The 19,460-nt window shown below is 47.3% G+C and overlaps 1 protein-coding gene across 8 annotated transcripts in view; it reads left to right on the top strand.

Moving 5' to 3' along the window:
- Positions 1-13,173, top strand: part of CUEDC1 (CUE domain containing 1) — a 58,193-nt gene extending 45,020 nt beyond the window's left edge. For 7 of the 8 annotated variants that reach the window (XM_081844246.1, XM_081844247.1, XM_081844249.1 and 4 more), the window contains 8 exons: positions 3,500-3,626; positions 5,935-6,118; positions 6,771-6,854; positions 9,268-9,342; positions 9,866-9,959; positions 10,978-11,036; positions 11,407-11,470; positions 12,281-13,173. In XM_081844246.1, coding sequence (XP_081700372.1) covers positions 3,500-3,626; positions 5,935-6,118; positions 6,771-6,854; positions 9,268-9,342; positions 9,866-9,959; positions 10,978-11,036; positions 11,407-11,470; positions 12,281-12,287 — 694 coding nt within the window. In that variant the 3' untranslated portion in view covers positions 12,288-13,173. Of the gene's footprint in view, positions 1-3,499; positions 3,627-5,934; positions 6,119-6,770; positions 6,855-9,267; positions 9,343-9,865; positions 9,960-10,977; positions 11,037-11,406; positions 11,476-12,280 lie in introns of all 8 variants that reach the window. The other variant, XM_081844251.1, reaches the window with a different exon arrangement.
- The last annotated feature ends 6,287 nt before the right edge of the window (positions 13,174-19,460 follow it).

The raw sequence follows: 19,460 nt of genomic DNA, 5'->3' as shown, positions 1-19,460 counted from the left end.
AATGCAGGGACTCTCCTGGGCTGTGTGGAACCGGCTGCTGTTTGCATCTCGGGATGATGGAGGATTCCCACGCAAACAGAAACTGCTGCAGTTCATGTTTTCGTCTGCAGCCAGGAACGGAAATAATGCAGTTATACAAATCTATGGTGCGGCCGTATTTGGAATATTGTTCTCAGTTGTGGTTGCCTCACTTCAAAAACAGTATTGTGGACTTGCAAAGGGTTCAGAAAAGGGCGCCCCAAACGATCAAGGGGATGATCCCTCTTTGGGTCTTTTTAGTTTGGAGGAAAGGTGAATAAGAGGTGACATGATGCAAGTTCATAAAATGATACGTGGCTCGGAGCAACTAGATAGAGAAAGGTTTTTCTCCCTCTCTCATCAAACTCTTATCCACTGAAGCTGAACGCTGGAACATTCAGGACAAATAAAGGAAAGTTCTTGTTCATGCAGCACAGTGTTAAACTATGGTACTCCCTGCCACAGGAGGGACTGGTGGCCACCAACTTGGGTGGCTTTAAAAGAGGATTAGACAAATTGGTAGAGGAGGAGGCTATCAGTGGCTACAAGCCATGCTGGCTATACTCTGTCTGCACCATCAGAAGCAAGAATGCTTCTGAAAACCAGTTGCTGGAAACCACAGGAGGAGACAGTGCTTTTTTACTCAGGTCCTGCTTGACCGTGTCCCACAGGCATCTGGCTGGCCACTGTGAGAACAGGATGGTGGACTAGATGAGCCACTGGCCAGATTCAGCGGGCTCTTCTTACGAGCCAAGCCAATGTGATCTGCGTTCCTCCACGCAGTGCTGTTTTTAAGTCTCAAACAATATGTAATTAATGACTTTATTTCAGCACATTGTGACGTTTCCTTTACCTTGAAATAAGTTAAAAAGCAGACAGTGAGATGGAATAATGTAGTATTTAGCAGAAACTGAACTGCAGAGGAACAGAAACATTGCTGGTCTTTATGGATACAGGACAGAATGGGAACCACTGCCTTCTTACATCCCATTTTGCATCCTGATATCCAAGGTGAGGGGCAGCACAGCTCTCGTCTGCAAAGCAATGGGGCGGGGGGGAGGTTTGAGCCCCAATTTGTGGAAGGGCTGAGCCCCTGGCCCACTTTGACTTGAGATCGCTCCCCGATTTGAGGAGGCGTGTTTGCATCCTTGACAGCATCTCCACCCCCGGCTTCAATTACCTGCTCACTACCCCCTCTTTTTAAAAACCCTGTCCTAATGAAGACACTAACCTGTGTATACAGTCATAATTGCCTCTTGCCGCCCTCTCTGACTTTCATGCTCCAATGAAGGGGCCGTGAAGGGGAATTCCCAGCGTTGAGACGCTCGGTTATTAGCAGCTGCGAGCCGAGCCAAGATCTGAAATATAGCAGAGCCTGGGTCCCTGTGGCGTTCTTTCCTCATTTTTTCCTCTCCTTCTTTGGCTTTGAGCCCTCTTCCACGAGTTGGCCTCCCTCGCGTTGGCCAGTTAAGGGAGCCTGGGCTACTTTCCCTTCTCTCGAAATCCTGGCACAGCGGAGAGACCAGATCTCGATGGGTGTTCTCAGACTCCTGCCTCAGCCTTCAGAGTTTGTTGAGTTTCTTTTCATAGAACCATAGTTGGAAGGGACCCAAAGCACCATCTAGTCCAACCTCCTGCAATTCATGGTGTGGAGATTTTCCTTCCACAAAAAACCAAGGACCCTGTTTTTGTTTTTTGCAGGTGCATTCTGCAACATGCTACTGACACAAAAATAATGGTCAGCCACTTAGGTCTTCAGCTAGTGGGTCAGGACAAAGCTTTTGCTTTTGTTGGTGTCTAGATAAAGCTCACCAGAGCACTCTATGACGTGTCTGGGCTAGATGTAAATGTCTGATGCGACACTCATTTTATCAATTTCTATGAGTGCTATGTTGTGGCAAAGGAAAGGCATGAGCCTTTTCCAATAAGATACGTATTTCTGATCAGTCATATCCCCCACTTTCCTGTGACTACGCCTGCAGTGAGGGAGTTCTCTATGGAGCAAGGGCACTCGGTTCACTTTCTAGTCTGCTCCTGTGGCTTTTCGAGACTCCTCGTAAAATGGAATTTTGCTTGGAATGCTGTGGGTTAAACTGCAGAGCCTAGGACTTGCCGAACAGAAGGTCGGTGGTTTGAATCCCCACGACAGGGTGAGCTCCCGTTGCTCAGTCCCTATGCCAACCTAGCAGTTCAAAAGCACATCAAAGTGCAAATAGATAAATAGGTGCCGATCCAGCAGGAAGGTAAACGGCGTTTCTGTGCGCTGCTCTGGTTCACCAGAAGCAGCTTAGTCATGCTGGCCACATGACCTGGAAGCTGTATGCCAGCTCCCTTGGCCAACAAAGCGAGATGCGCTCCGCAACCCCAGAGTCGGCCACGACTGGACCTAATGGTCAGGGGTCCCTTTACCTTTACCTTTAGTGTGCAGAAGTGTCAGCTGTGGTGAGGCAGCTTGGTTGCCATCATAGCAGCAGTGGCAGCCCAGGAAGTGACAGCAAGAGTCTGGAGCTGCAGGAGGTTAGAGTTTCTGGAGGGAGAAGGGCTGCCATGTTTGTTTGTTTGTTTGTTTGTTTGTTTGTTTGTTTGTTTGTTTTTCATTCATTTCATTTCTATACCACTTCATTTCAAATAATTTTTTTAAAAAAATCTCAAAGCGGCTTACAATCTGCATTAAAACATCAAATAAAACAGTCCAGAATTAAACGTTATGGAAGAAAGTCAAATATAAAGTATACATTCAAAGTAGCATAATCAATGGAAGACTAAAATATTATCTTAAAAGATTCCAGAAGGAAACATTACAAAGGAGGTCAAGTGCAAGAATGCCCATGTAACACAGCAAAGTTAACCCCCCCCCCCCAATTAATCTCAACATTTCAAATGAAAACCTTACTAATGGAAACCAAATATAAAACACATGTTTAAAACAGCATAATTAGCAAGAGACTAAAAATATTTTCTTACAGCTGTTGCTGTCCTGCCAATGGTGGTACATGGCTGGTGGCAGCTGTGGAAGATCAGGCTTTGCTGACCTGGGTCTGCACTAAAGAGACAGCCAAGATGTCTCTGGCCTCTAACACCTTCAGCTTTTGTAGCTGGAGTCAGTCCGGGCTTCGCCCTCCCAGGCCAAGTCGGAGAAGGCCTGCAAGGCAGGGAGCACGTCATTCAGGACTCACGGCCAAGATTGTCATCCTCACTCCTCTCCTTGCAACTTGAAATTTGGTTGGGTCAGGGGAAATCCGGTAGGAGCACAGGAAGCTGCCTTCTTCCAAGTCAAGACCACTGGTCCATCTAGTTCTGTATTGTCTACACTGACTGGCAGCAGATCTGGTGTTTCATGGAAGAATCTCTCCCACTCCTACCTGGAGATGCCCAACAAGGGTTGGGCCTGGGCAGAGCAGATGCTCTAATAGTCTGCTACTAGGTTTCAAAGCTTTGCCTTAATATGCCTTCCCCCCCCCCCCCGCTGTCGACCCTGCAGGAACGATATCCAGAATTCCAGTGGCCCCCAAGCACAAAGGCGGTACCGGAACTGGAATCCACCGTTGCTAGGCAACCTTCCTGATGACTTCCTTCGCATCTTACCCCAGCAAATGGAAAAGGTGCAGGTAGGGTGGATATAACTTTCTATATTTGGGCTATGAGTTCAAAATACCGACAAGGTCCGTTCAGTGTTTCGGCCTTTCAGGGCATTAGATAGCTCAGCAACTTGGGATTGATAGTGTGTGTGTGTGTGTGTGTGTGTGTGTGTGTGTGTGTTTTGCCACAAGCTCTTGAACCATACTTCAGCTCTCCTCAATTTGCATATAGGCCCTAATAGGTCTGGTACCACCCGCTGAACAATATAAATGCTTCTGGGACATTCTTGTTCCCTGATCTCAGCAACCAGAGGAGGGCAACCAAAATGGTCAAAGGCCTGGAAACAATGCCTTATGAAGAACGGCTAAGGGAGCTGGGCATGTTTAGCCTGGAGAAGAGGAGGTTAAGGGGTGATATGATAGTCATGTTCAAATATATAAAAGGATGTCACATAGAGGAGGGAGAAAGGTTGTTTTCTGCTGCTCCAGAGAAGCGGACACGGAGCAATGGTTCCAAACTACAAGAAAGAAGATTCCACCTAAACATTAGGAAGAACTTCCTGACAGTAAGAGCTGTTCGACAGTGGAATTTTCTGCCAAGGAGTGTGGTAGAGTCTCCTTCTTTGGAGGTCTTTAAGCAGAGGCTTGACAACCATATGTCAGGAGTGCTCTGATGGTGTTTCCTGCTTGGCAGGGGGTTGGACTCGATGGCCCTTGTGGTCTCTTTCAACTCTATGATTCTATGATTCTATGAACTTAGGAGTCATAGAATTATAGAGTTGGGAGGTACCAAAAGGGTCATCTAGTCCAACCCCCTGCAATGCAGGAATCTTTCACCCAAGGTGGGGCTCGAACCCTTGACGCTGAGATCTCATGAGTCTCATGCTCTACCACCTGAGCTATCCCTCAGGTCCTTGCTGCTTCCTGCCGGCCTCCATTGCCTTCCCCCTCTTCTGCCTTCTCCATCCTGCCCTGCTTGACCCAGAAGTAGCTGTGTCTGACACTGTCATGCCTCCAGTCCTTGAAGTCCCTTTTCCTGCCCTTTTGGGTTAGTTTTAGGAGCAGGGTTCAGATCTAAGCTTCAAGTAACACATTCAATTTTATATGTAATCATAGCACCCCAGGGGGGTATTTTATTACTTGTAACCGTTCCAGATCAGATTGGGTGGCAACCCTGTGAACCTGATCTTTAAAAGATCTGTTTCAACGAAGGAGGATTCAGGAGAGAGGAGAACTCCCAAGGAAAACCAATAATGTTGAATGCGGTGTGCAAGCCTTTAGAGGCTGCTTCCTCAACCTCAGCCCTCTAGATCTTTTTGACCTACAACTCCCATGATCCCTAGCTAGCAGGACCAGTGGTCAGGGATGATGGGAATTGTTAGTCTCAAAACATCTGGAGAGCTGAGGTTGAAGAAGCCTGCTTTAGAGGTAGGCAAGTTGTTACTACGGTTGTTGTTTTTTATTTATTGCGTTTATATGCCACCCTTTTCTCCAAGGAGCCGTACATTGTTCTCTCTCTCTCTCCCCCCCCCCCCACTTTATCATCACAACAACCCTGTGAGCTAGGTTAGGCTGAGAGGCAACAACTGGCCCAAAGTTGCCCTGTGAGCTTCATGGCTGAGTGGGGATTAGAACCCTGATCTCCCAGGACCTAGTCCGACACTCTAACCATTACGCCACACTGAGATCAAAAGCTGAGCTGTTTCATTTGTCCCAAGAGAGACAGTTTAGGTGGTTCTGTGTTTGGAAGAGAGGAGACTTGTGGGTTTAGGGCCAAGCTGGACATCCAGTATCAGATTCCCGTCTCAAAATGTAGGCTCCCACTAAGGATCTAAAAAGTGTTAAATTTGGAGTGTATGATTTGGAGAGGAAATGCCGTGGGCAAGAGAACAACACTTTACCCTGTTTCCTGCATTCCTCTCCCCCAGTTCCCCCCCCTCCCCGACCAAATCACACACTCCCAGTCCTAATTTTTAGAGTAGGCAGAGATCCGGTTCTTCACTGAACATCAAGTTTCGTTTATTATGTGGACTGAAAAATGAAGCCTTGTGGATTCGAGTCCTCAGAGTGACAGCTTCATGTGTTATGTTTTGGGGGAGGGCAGGTAAAGGTGTACACGCAAGATTTTTTAAAAAGTTTCTATTTAAAAGAAGGTATGAATGCTGCAAACCTAGGTTAGCAAAATGCATGCATCACACAGGTGGAGCCATTGGGAGTGGGTTCTGATGGGTTGGGGCTCTGGGCTCTGGATCACTGTGGTGGTCATGGGTTTGCTGCCCTGTGAAGCCTGCAGTCCCTAGCCATTCCTTCTCTCTCTATACGCAAATGCCACCTCCAGAGTCCACAAAGCTGCCACCAAAAAACAGCAAGCCCAGGAAGCCAGAGGGCCCATGGCTCATTGGACCAGGAGAGGAAGTGGAAGCAGTATCTAGAAGATGAGCGGATCGCGCTCGTCCTGCAGAATGAGGAGTTTATGAAGGAGCTGCAGAGGAACCGGGATTTCCTCCTGGCCCTTGAGAGAGGTAATTGCATATTTCAGAATCTTATGGTGCTTTGTTTGTTTGTTTGTTTTTTGGTAGGAATGTGGATTTTCTTTTAGCCAACCAATTTTATGAACGGTCCCCCGTCCCATTTTATTTATGTTTTTATTACTGTTGTCGTTTTTGTATGGTGTGTTCTGCTGTATTTTTTAGGAAACTGAGGTGTTTTATATATATGATGACACACATAAAAGAACATTCCTCAACAGAAAGTCTTATCTGAGGCAGAGCAGCAGAAGCCTATCAGTATAGAAAGATCTTGACTTGGCATAGGCAAACTCGGCCCTCCAGATGTTTTGGGACTACAATTCCCATCACCCCTAACCACTGGTCCTGTTAGCTAGGGATCATGGGAGTTGTAGTCCCAAAACACCTGGAGGGCTGAGTTTGCCTATGCCTGGTCTTGACTGACCAATGGCAAATGGCAGAGAGAGGGCCATTTGAACCTCAAGCAGCAAGGAATTCCATTGAGGATTGACCTGAATGCAAGGCAGCAGGTCTCCCACTGAGCTATGGTGCCTGAATGGAAATCAAGTCCAGACCGCAGCAGGGAAAGTGCCAAATCCTGACCACTTGACTGCCAGTTTGTGACACTCATGCATTTCCTTCTCTTACTTTTTTGGTCGCCATCTAGATCGATTGAAGTATGAGTCGAAGAAATCCAAGATGAGCAGCGTTGCCCTCACTAATGATGTTGCTTTCACCTCTGTAATATCAGGTATTACCCCCCCCCTAAAGGACGGATGTTAGCTTTGTGGTCAGCTGCCAGAATGTAAGGGTGCAAATCCAGTAAAAAATTATTCCAGTTCAATCAGTACTTAGGTTACTTTGACTTTGCAGGTGTGGCCAATGACTGCCTCAAGGTCACTCAGAGAGCTTTGTCTCCATATAAGAATTTGAACCTGACTCCCCCCCGCCCCCCAGGCCTTGTTTGACACCAACAGTTAAGCCGTGTATGGGGAAGCTTTCTTTTGACCATTTGGCATGTTGTGAATTTTGAGAGAGTGCTGGGGGTGCCAGTCACAAAATGGCTGCTATGGGGGGGGGCATAACACAAAATGGCTGCCGATGGTAACACAGAATTAGACAGTCGCTCATGACAAATTTAGGCTTGCCATGGGAAATCAGCTTTGTCCTGCTGGTCCAGGTCATGGAGATCATGCAGTATTGATTTTACACATGCACACACATTCTCTTGCTGTCTGATGTAACAGGGAGCATTCTTCTTCAGCAACAGAAATAAACCACACCATGTGGACTCCCATTTCACAGAAATAGCTTAGAGGAACCTGCACCTTTTTGAACAAAACTTCCTTTTTAGGAAGACTAGAGACTTTTTTTAAAAAAATGAAAGGTCAACATTGGGGATCTTGCCCCAGGGTAACAGTGAGAGCCTCCACAGGCATCAGTTGCACCCATAGGTGCCAGTTTGGACATGCCTGGTTTAGTATGTCTTGGGCATCTGGGGCAAATAGCTGGTGTGACATGACAAATATGTTTTCAACTCTTGCCCTGTACATTTGCAAGGAAATGCTCATAAGTATCCTTTTGCTTTGGACTGTTGGATCAGGACTTAGTCTTCCCTGCCCTCCCCCCACTCCAGATCCTCCCCCGTCCCATGAGGAATGGGCACAAAATGGTGAGCAACCTGCTCTGGTCCCCAGTCGTAGTAAGCACGGATTCCTCCTTCCTTTTCATCTTTGAACAAAGGGGATATTGCCTCACTGGCAGAACGAGGACATAATCCTGCTTAACCTTCACTACCCGAGCCGAGCGGCAGCCTCGGAGGAGGGAATTAGAGCCACTGTCTGTTGCTATCACATGAAAACCGTGGAACCGTCGGGGCCTAGCCAAGTATTATAAAGAGACTGCTTTGGCTGAGGATGCTAACGGCAATTGATGCTACGCTGCAGGCAGTGGAATCTGAGCAAATGGGGCAGTGCCCCACCAAGCTCAGCCTGTCCCCTTCCCATGCCTTATTGCTTACAACTAGTCTGTGGGGTGGCCCTGCCTGCCACCTTCCTCCTCCTCCTCCTTAGTCTCCAAGTTGCCCCTTTAAGAACTCAGCAGGAAGATGGAGGCAAAACTAGAATGAGCCGGCTCTACCTGTCTTTGTCTCTGGCGCCACCTGCTGTTGGGCTCCCTACCTTCTGCCCTACCAATTCCCAGAGGGCACCAGCCACGGCTGGATTCAGGGGCAAAATGCTGAAAAGGGCTGTTTAAGAGGATTGGGGCATTCTGGGCATACCCCACTATCAGACCTCACAAGAGCCAAATTTGGTGTTAAATGCCGAAGAGTTGCGAGGAGATGCTCTCTGCTTCTTTAATTATTTACTATTAAGTTCTTAGTCCTTGAGGCTGGAAATGCTGCATTGCATGATCTGGAGAAAAATGGACAAATATAGTTTCCTCCCCTATCATTCAGCAGCCAGGCTGCTCACTGGGGCAAGACGATTGCAGATACAGCACCAATCCTGGCCCAACTTCACTGGCTGGCAGTTAGTTTCCAGGCCCAATTCTGTGTGCTGGTTTTGACCTATAAAGCCTTAAACAGCTCAGGACCGCAATACCTCAGGGACCACCTCTCCCCGTATGAACCAACCCGGATCCTGCAATCATCATCTGAGGCCCTTCTTCATGTGCCTCCTCCACATGAGGGTGGCAACATGAGAATGGGCCTTTTCTGCGGTGACTCCCTGCTTGTAGAATGCTCTCCCCAGGAAGGTTCACCAGGCGCCTTCATTGCATATCTTTAGGCACCAGGCAAAAACATTCCTCTTCACCCAGGCCTTTGGCTAATTAAACAATATATGACCTTTCAAACTGTGTGTGTGCCCGGGGGGGGGGTTGTTTTTGTTACGTATTTTTGTGTTTTTATATCGCAAACTGCCCTTTGATCCTTGGATGAAAGGTGTAGAAATTTAATGAGAATCATAAATAAATGGCAACATGTCTAGTATGTTTAATCCCCTCTCCGTTTTTCAAAATGCACACGATCGGCTTTCCAGCCACAATACCCCAGACTTTCAGCATTTTGTCTTAACTGCACATTAAAAAAGAAAAACACATTGAAAATTCGCCTCTGTTTCTTCAGCGTTGCGTTTTAATCCCGAGTTTGTTTTGCCTTCCAGACGATGTAGCTCGCTCCAGTGGTGCCGTCTCCGATGATGCCTTATTCAGGGACAAATTAAAACACATGGGGAAATGTGAGTTGTGTCGTGGTGGGCAGCATGGCTGGATCTGGAGCTGCGGTGGGATTTCCCCCACCGGTCTGCATGAGTGAATGTATCGTAAACGCTGCACTGGACCACTGAATTACTTTGACAGTATATGGGAATCTTAATACCTGCCTGTAACTGACTGGAGTTTTTGGGAGGGTGCATGTGACCCTTGCAGTATACAATGTGGGCAGGAGCTTTTGCCAGCACAGAGGGGTGAATGGGGATGACTGCACAGTCAGCTCAGGCTTTTGGATCCATTTTCCTGGCCACGACATTTGGCAGAAAGCTAGGTGCGGAATTCAGTATCCCGAGAAGATCACGTCTTTTATTTTAAACAGGTTCCCAGTCTTTAAGGCTAGAACCTAACCCTAATTTCAAAAGCCAGAGCGAGTAGGGTTTCCAGTGGTCTTTGATTTAACAATCCCTAGAGATACTGCATGGTTACATCCTCTTTCTCCTTTAAAAAACAACCACAAACCTTTATTTCCACTCCACCCCTCCTTTCCAGCTACACGCAAGAAGCTCTTTGAACTTGCCAGGGCTTTCTCAGAGAAGACCAAAATGAGGAAATCGAAAAGAAAACAGTTGTTGAAGCATCAAGTGTATCCTTCCATTTGAAGTCTTGCTATTGTGTCTTGAGGGTGCTAAATTCCCTGCAGTTCCGAGCACATTTAAAGTACATGGTTTTCCCCGAAGAACCCTGGAAACTGTACTTTTACCCCCACTGTTACAGTTCCCATTGTTCTTTGGGGAAAACCATGTGTGTAAAATACGCTTTAAATGTTTGATGTGCATGTGACCCTCAGAACCCCACCCCCCTTGCATTCTAGTGTGAGGTTGGCCATGCCAGCCAAGTTATGTTGCTGGCAGAGAGCTGGCTTTCTGCACTCAAGTTCCTTGTGGCATCGCCCAGGGGTCAAGAGGGGCCTCCGTTTGGGTTTTCTCCACTGTCCATGCCTACCCCAAGAGCAACCAGTGAGCTTTGTGCTTGAGCAGGGAGTTGAACTCCTTTCTCCTCCTCCAACTTGCGAGTCACCGTGCTAAATCCCTGTGCTGTGTTAGACTTCAGCAGCTCAGCTGAAAATGTAATAGACCTAGATTTACAACACACTTCGCTTGTTCTTGCTGATGTCACCGTCAGCACCAGCCGTGGTTGGTGTTCACTGGCAATGGTGGGGCTGATGGCAGGGAAACCAAACAGTACGCAGAGCCAAGGAAAGGCAGGGCCTGCTCATTCTAGTTTTGTCCCCATCCTCATCCCTGCTGCGTACGTAGTCACGAACCTGCTTCTTGATCTCAGGATTACGGTATTTAAAGAGGTGGCCAGGTGCATAGAGAACAAACAGCTTTCCAAAATATATAATAGGTGATGATGATGCAGTGTGACTTGGGAATCTTTGGATTCCCAATTGAGTTTGCAGATCACTGAGTGAAAGGCAATCTTGCACATGTGTGCGCACACACACAGAGGAACCCTAGCTTTGGTTTCTACTCTCCCAGGGCTGAGCCATAGCCATGGAAATCATGGTTCTGGAGCTCAGATCATCTGAGGCCTGGCTTAGATTATGCCCTCCACATGCCATTGGTTTCCTCTTTTTTCCTCCTTAATCGCAAGTGCAGGATGGGAACAGCAGCTTCGACAGCTAATCTTCTTGATGACGTTGAAGGACATTCATGCGGTAAGACGAGAGCCCTGTTTCTAACGTGAGTGCTACCTTTGGGTTGGTCCCAGCTAAGCTCAGTGTGCCAATTTACTTGTGATCTCAGCTCATAAGGCTACTGCTTGGACTGATTCACCCATTTAAGACCCTTTCAAACTGTATATAATGATGTCTGATCCTTTATTGGTGCATAGCTCGAAAATCTAGCCCTATATCTTCACCTGTGGAGGCTGGTCTAACACAAGATTTCCCAGTCCCCCTGCTTATTCTGTGCTCTCTCTCTCGTTCGTTCTGTGGGCACCATGTGACAGCAGCTCCACATAAGTGCAGAGTGAGCTGCTTCTCACCGGCAGGTTTCCATATTCTCTTGCCTTCCTCTGCCTTTCAGATGAAGAAGGCCAAGCAAGAAGGCGACAGCTACACACAGAAGATGAAACATCAAAAGAAGCACAGTAAGGTGAAGAGTATTTGGAGATGAGGGAGAGGGATGTAGCTCAGTGGCAGAGCATATGCTTTGTATGAGGAAGGTCTTGGGTTCAATCCCTGGCATCTCCATATAGAGCTGGGGAAGATTCAGTGTCCGAAAACCCTGGAGAGCCACAGGTGTTCAGTATAGACTAGGTGTTGCTGAACTACAATGCCCATCACCCTTGGCTGTCAGCTTACCCGGGGATTATGGGAGGTAGTTAAACAGCATCTGGAAGACCAAAGGCAGGCGTCCTCAAACTCGGTCCTCCAGATGTTTTGGGACTACAATTCCCATCATCCCTGACCACTGGTCCTGTTTGCTAGGGACCATGGGAGTTGTAGTCCCAAAACATCTGGAGGACCGAGTTTGCCTATGCCTGGCCAAAGGTTCCTCACATCCAAGGTAGACAATACTGAGGTTATATGCACTTTGGGGTGGATTCCTATACAGAACTTTTGCCTTCGGTTCAGTATTGAATATTCCATTTAAAAAAAAGATGTTTCCAGAAAGTGGGTGTTCTTTTTTTCTAATTTTTTTCCCCTATTGACCCTTCCAGTTTGAGCCACTAATATCCACTGTCTTTGTCGTAGCATGGTGCTAAAGGACAGCAAGACTGGTTTCAATTCTGGTTTTGGGGTGGCACACAAAAAATCTGAAGTTTTGAATTTTTGAAGTTTTATTCTGTTTTTAATGTTCTGTTGAAAGCAGCCCAGAGTGGCTGGGGTAAAAATAATAAATTATTATTAAGCTCAATTTTACTAAATATTGAAATGTGCTCTCCTTTGTCTTCTAGATCCTGAGCTGGCCAATATATATATTTTAAAAGAAAAGGTGAATAATGGGAGAATTAGAAGATGTCAGAGAGCACGATGGTGTCAGGTGCTTTTGTCCTCCCCTGGAGCTGTCAGATGCTTCCCGAAGCCCAAGCTTTTTATAATGCCAGGCACATGGTTGGTCCTTTCTTAGCAGTTGGGTTCAAAAACAGTTACCGGTTGGTTTTTCCTCCTCCAATCTGAAGAATCACCAGCCCAAAAGGAGGAAAGAAACAGCGATCTGATTTTACAGCTGACCTGATTTTTTTTTTCTACGTCAAATCTTTGCAAACTGCAGAATGAATTTTTGAGATCTTAAGGATGGGTCAAGGACCTTTCTTTATTTGTTATATACTGTAGCGTTCAGACGTCTGAACGAAGGGCGGGGGGAGATGCCGTTCAAATGTGGATTCTGGCCTGGTGTTTTTAAACCATATCTCTTTAACTAACAGATGACCTTTCTCCAGCCACAGGATGGCCTCAGAATTTCATTGTATCATTGATGATTATCATTACATAATTATTGCTGCTAACAGAAAACAAGCCCAAATCAAGAGATTGGATGGTCAGGATGTTATAAACTTCTCTCCACGTTAAAAAAAAAGAGTTTCTGCTGATTCCAACTAACAACCAGAAATGCCTCACAGTGGATTAATCCCCTGCCCTTGGTCCTTGTTTATTATTATTATTTTTAAAGTGGGCCTCGGAATCGCCGTCCCTCCAGCTAGAAACCACTTTCATCCCGTTGCTTCAGCGTGGCCCCTCTCCTAACTATGTGTTCCTTGTATTGCTGAAAATTATGATTGGAAAATAGGATTGATGTAAAGGGTTGTATTCTGTATGTGTGTCTGTGAATAAGGCATTCTTCATGTGATGGTTGTGAAAGCCATGTGGTTTTTGTCCCATGTTGCTCAGGTGATGCTTTGAAAGCCTGGAGCCAGTCGATAATTAAGTAGAAAGGAAGCACGCAGTTGTCCTCGCCCACTTAGGGACAGGCTTTTGAATGCTAGAGGGGACTCTTCACAAGAGGGTCCTTCTAGGACAGAAGTCTTTGGTTCCTCTGATACAGTGTCTGGCTGGCGTCCCCTGGGACTGGGGATGGGGGCAGAAGACAGAGAGGGCAGACTGAATTTAGTGGGGGCAGTGCCTCGTTTGCCCTAATGGCAAATGACCCTTTGTAAGGCCCACCATGCCTGTTGCTTGTGACTGCCAAGGTTTGATATGACACAGACACTCATCCTGCCATTCAGAAGTGACACTGACCATAGAGATCTGAGTTGTTTTGGTGGCTTTTTAATGCCCATCCAAAGTGGTGCCAGCAGCAGAACCTGTGCTTGTTGCTTTAAATCACAGGCGCAGAATGCCCAGCCGGGCTCTAACAAGAGGGGGGGGGAGGGGGGATAGCAACAACCCAAACCCTCAAAACCCTGAATGAAGGCTTGTATGTTCTCCAGCACAGAAGTGACGTCAGTGCAACTTAGACAAAAGTTCAGCCTCTTGGACTCTCTCCGCAGGGCTGTTTTGTATGGGATCCAAGTTTCCAGGGAGAGTTGGGAGAAAGCAGTATTGCTTTAAAAGATCCCCAAACTTGAGGGGCTGCCAGGCAGAAACGGTTCCCTTTTGGGGAGGGGAACTGGGGTAAGCAGAGAGAAAGAGAGAGAGAGAGAGATCCTCAGGATAAGACAACCCCCCTCACCCAAAGCCGTCTTTGAGGCTAAGCATCCACTAGTTGCCAAGGAGAAAGCTGGAGGGTGGCCACTGGAAATAAACAGCCAGAGAAGTAGAAAAGCCTTCCAGCCTCTCTCCCTCTCCCCCCTTCCCCGTGGGTTCCTAGCTGAATAAGCCACCGGCTGTTCCTCTTTTGACATCTATAGCTGGACTTTCTCTCTCCCTCTCTTCTATCTGAATGCTTGGAAAGGACTCAAATTCTGGAATCGGATCTGCTAGTTTGAAGGCTCCATTGCTTCGTGGCTTAACTTTTTAAACTTTCCTTTTTTTTATGACGCAGACAGAAGCCAGGGAAAATATCTTGCTGCATGGCAGTGGAGGCTGCTCCTTTAGGGGCGAATGGGGCATCGCCCCACCAACCTCCATCTGTCTTCAGCCAGCCCCCCCAACCTGCCTGCTTTCTTAAGAACAACCTGTATGGGGCAGGGAGGGGTTGGCCTGCCAGTAGTGTTACCCCCTTACAGAACAGCAGGGAGGAGAGAAGGAGAGCAAAACCAGAATTAGCTGTCTCTGCCTGTCATTGGCTCTGGCGCCTCCTGCTGCTGGGCTCCCTGCCTTCCACCCCACCACAAAGGCAACTTTGCAGGAAGTGTGACGGGGAAGAGGACATGTCAAGGGTACTTGCCCTTCCTCAGGACACGCTGCCTGTTGTGTCTTTATCCCTCTAGCCTCCAACAGTGTAAAAAGCCATGCAGACAGCTTTCCCCAAGAGGTGGGGAAATGGCCCCACCTGTTTTGAGCGAAATGACTATACGGGATTCATGGAGTTGCTGCATTTTCTCCCTGCCAGACTTCCTGTGCCTTTAACGCTCTAGCTGGCAGCTAGTTGAGGAAGGGGCATAGCTCAGTAGCAGAGCACCTCCAGGCAGAAGGACCCTGGTTCAGTCCCTGGCATTTCCAGGCAGGGCTGGGAATATCCCTCGTTTGAAACCTGGAAATCCTGGGGAGAGACAATCCTGAGCTAAATGGACCAACAGTCTGACCTGGTATGAAGCAGCTTCCTATGGCCCTAAGGTTGCAGGTGGAAAGGAAGAACGGGCCAGGGTCCTGTTGTATTACTACTCCAAAATGGGCTGTTGCAAAGTTTCACCGCCAAAGTTCCCAACAAATGTCCTTGACTCTGGGTTGGCAGTTTTTAATTTTTACAGGGTGGATGGGTGGGAAGGGATGCTTCTCAGGCAGGAGGGTGGTTTTTGCCTCGGGGCTTCTGGCTGCTGTTCCTTACGGACTTCTGCCAGGAGGTTATTCTTCCAGCTCTTTCTCCTTAGCAAGCTTTGCTTCTCCATCCTGCCCTCGTTGGCTTGACCAGGACTCCTTTCTCAGAGCCATGGCTCAATCGGTTCCTTCTGCCATTGCAAATTCTTTGCTTCCCTGTTGTCCTGCTTTATTTTATTTTACATTTAAAACCTTAGGTCAGTGTGGTCGCTTCTCTCTGCCTGGCCCTTGAGACTTTTCCCCAGGCAACACCCCCTCACCAGCCTTCCTTCACACCCTTCTTGGGTGTGTTTGCTTGGCTGGAACATGTCTTTGTTCTTGCTTGCTTGCCTGGATAGAAGAGGCAGAGGAGGGGTGAGTAGAAATCTCCTGTATGAAGGTAAAATCTATACTCATTGCTCCACCTACTTTTGCCCCTGGTCCCTGCCCACCACTGGCATGTGGCCCCTGGAAGGTTGCCAAAGAGGACATGCGGCTTTTGGGTTGAAAAAGGTTCCTCGCTTCTGTTTTAAAACAAGTGCTGGCTGCCCCTTGCTGTGATTGATTGATAGTTTCAGCATACAAATGAGAATCTGGGTACATTTGTTCAGCTCCCATGAAACCCTGCAATCCTTGTGAGTCTACACAGATGAAGCCTGGGCTGTTTCAAGCAGGTGCAGGGAACCTGTGCCTTCCCAGATGCTGCTGAACTGCAACTCCTATCACCCCTGGCCATTGCCCATGTTTCTGGGGCTGATGGGAGTTGTGGTTCAGCAACAACTGGAGGGCCAAAGGTTCCCCATGCCCAGCTTAGAGGCTGGGGAAATTTCTTTTTTGGAGACCCCTCCTGGTTGTTCAACTGTACTGCAGCCTGAAAGGGCACACCCACTCCAGATGACCCATTTATTGAGCATTCATACTGATTTGCTTGCAATAAAGCTTATGCAGAGGTTAGACTACACTTGGCCTTTACTGAATACCCATTCTCATTTGTTTGTTTATGACAAGCATTTGTCTTGATTTGCTCGCGCAGCGTGTTTAACATCTTCCCCGCTAAGCATCTGTTTGTCCCACTTTTTCCAATGTGTTTCCCTATCACAACCCTAACCGCAAAAAAGTCTGATCTTTCGAAAGGTGGGTTTGTTGCACTCGAGCAAACAGAGCGCTCTGATCCACTTCAGTTGCACAACTCTACGATTCTGGTACAAGCTTGAATACATTCCTGCAGAATATTGGCGGTCTGGATGCAACTGTGGCCCTGTGCCCTTCGGCAGGTGAGAAGAGCAGGTGGGCAAAGGGGCCAGGAATGTGGATGGGAGAAGCGTAGTTGAGTCCTCCTTGGTAGCTGGGATAGGTCTCTTAAAGAGAGGGTGGTTTCGTGGATTGGCCGGTCAAGAGCAATAAGGGATTTGTTCCTTCCATATTTTCGGGGAGTTTCATGGATGGAAGGGAGCTACTGTTTCCAAAAGAGGCTCCCATATAAATAATAGCACGCACACACCCCAATGCCCAATGGATCAGGATTAGAACCTGGGCCCTCCACTTCTTCAGGTAGCAACACTGACATCCTTTTAAGCCTCGCACACTGAAGAATGTAGGCTACATGAGAGACAGAAGTCAGGGAAGTGCTGTAGCTTAGTGGTGGAACACTTGCCTTGCATGCAGAAGGTCCCAGGTTCAATCCCTGACATCTCCAGGTAGGGCTGAGGACTCCCAATGAAAAACCCTGGAGAAGCTGCTTCCAGTTAGTGTAGCCAATACTAAGCCAGGTCGACTGAGGATGGATTCCGTGCAAGAAAGTTCCCTATGTCGTCACTAGGTTTGGAAAGCAATTGAGGAATGGCCAAAACAAAATGGTTTTGTATTCGTGCAGGTGGGTTGAAACTTTTCAGACATTTCCTTTAGCAGCCTCTGGACATTTGGACCAACTGAGCCCATGGGGCATATAGCCCAGAGGAATGAGGGCGAGGATGTCATTTTTAAAGAATCTAATGTAAATGCATTTTAGAGGCCGCCAAGTTGGGCTCCTAAACCAAGCTGTGTTTCTCTGACCACCAAACAATGTCCTGTCCTTGGTAATGTTTGTATTCCTTTCTTTAAAAAAAGGGGGGGAGGGTTGTTTTTAAAAAAGGAGACAAACCAACAAAAAGAAGAAGAGACTCCTGTGACGTTTGTGAGTGTTGCTATTTTAGAATTTATTTCCATACATGATTTTTTTTCTCTCTTAAAGATGTTTAATAGTAATTCATATAATAAAGTCATGTTGTACTCTCGTAATGCTTTTGGCTTTGTGAATCTCCACTGTGGTTTGCTTACTTATTTTCAGAAAGGGGAACTCGAGGCAACTTGTTAAAACACAAACTTTAAATAGAAGTGCAAAAAGCAAGGACAGTAGCTCAGTTGGTAGAGCGCGAGACTCTTAATCTCAGGGTTGTGGGTTTGAGCCCCGTGTTGGGCAAAAGATCCCTGTATTGCAGGGGGTTGGACTGGATGACCCTCGTGGTCCCTTCAAACTCTACCGTTCTATGACTCCATAACTTAGACTGCTCATTTAGAATATGGTGCAAGAACAGATTCAAAGGTCAAGCCCACCTCCTGCATCCCAAATGTTGGGTTTGGAAGAAGGGAGACAGACATCCTTTTTAGATACAGAATGTGGGCTTTTGCATCGGCTGGTCTGTAATTAGAACAGTAGGAACCTAAATCTGGCTTACTGGTATTCTTAGGATGTATCTCATAGACATTTCCTGGAAATACTGGAGGTATGAGAAGACTGCTTGTTCCAGTAACCTTGGTGTAGGTGTTCGAGCGCATTAATCAAAGGGGATGGTTGGGAGTGAGTGAGAATACAACGAATATGATGTGAAGTGTTACATCTGGTGACATCTGGTGGACACATATCAGAAGTGCTGGTAAGCCTTCAGGAAAACATGCACAGAGACCCCGACGACTAGGCCTCAAGCCTTCCTAGGCTGTGTAAAATGATGCCAAGCTAAACTTCCTGCACTGTGCTCAGATGAAATCTTTCCTCACCAGAACTAGGCTTGGGAAAGCCAAGTTAGTTGCATAACCCTACTCTGCACAGCACTGATTGCCTAAGACCTGTAACGTCACAAACTTGCTGCCCATCCCCAGAGTAATTTTGTGATGCTTTCAAAAGCAATTCCCTGCTTTTAATTACAAAGGCAAACCAAACCAAAACCTAGAGCAACAAATAAGTAAAGCGAAGAAACAAATGAAGTGCCTGATTCAAGGCTTGGGAGATCTAATGTTCAGTTCCCCGCTCAGTTATGAAGCTGCATGACCCTGGGACATCTGCTAGCCTACCTGTCATGAGAATAAAATGGAGTGGGAGGAGCTCATTGGAAAAAAGGTACGATAATGAATAATAAAAACCAGAATAAAACAATAATAGTCATTTTGGTAGACACCTCCTTTTCTAGCCATTCTTCCAGCCTGTCGAGGTAACCCCAGGTCTGGTGGCTATATGTGCCCCCCTGGGTTTCTCTACCTGGCCCTCAGAACTTCCCTGCTCGCCACCCTTGCCTCCTCACACCTTCCTTGAGTGTTTTTGCCTGGCTGGAATGTGTCCTTGAACTCTGAGCATGCCTTTTGCTTGCCTGGATGGAGGACAAAGAGCATAGCTGTCAACTTACAGATATGAAAATAAGGGACCAGCAGCCTTGAAAATAAGGGACCAGCAGCCTCACCTGTTCCAGGCACTCCAGTCTTCCTGTCCTCCTGCAGTCTGGTCAAACTTGCTGGTAGCCTCAAGAACACTGTCCAACCAACTTTGTAACCAGAGGTTCAACTGAATAGAATCTGAATCACATGCACCCCAAGGCCTATGCAGCCTCAACTTAAGATGGCTCCCCGGCCTGGCTTTGCAGCAGCACGTGCAACAAAATGGCATCCAGTATTCAAAAACCTCCTCAGCTTGCATTAACTAGCCACACACAAGGCATGCAAGCTCCACCCCCCAGACATTCTTAGACTTCTTATTGGGTGAGCAACACAGCCAAGCAACACAGTTGGAGCCTCCCTCCTCTCTGGCCGGCAGGGAGGGAGGGAGAGGAGCTGCTTCCTTTGAAATTTAAGGGACATCATTTAAGGGACATTTAAGGGACATCCATCAATAAGGGACAGCAGCGGGACATGGCGCTGGAATAAGGGACTGTCCCTTCAAATAAGGGACACTTGACAGCTATGACAAAGAGGGCTGTGTGCAAGTGTGTGTAG

The sequence above is a fragment of the Podarcis erhardii genome (genome assembly GCF_964252035.2).
Source record: "Podarcis erhardii genome assembly, chromosome: 16".
NCBI lineage: Eukaryota > Metazoa > Chordata > Lepidosauria > Squamata > Lacertidae > Podarcis > Podarcis erhardii.
The sequence above is the reverse complement of the archived record's forward strand: the minus strand, read 5'-3'. Positions and strand labels throughout refer to the sequence as shown.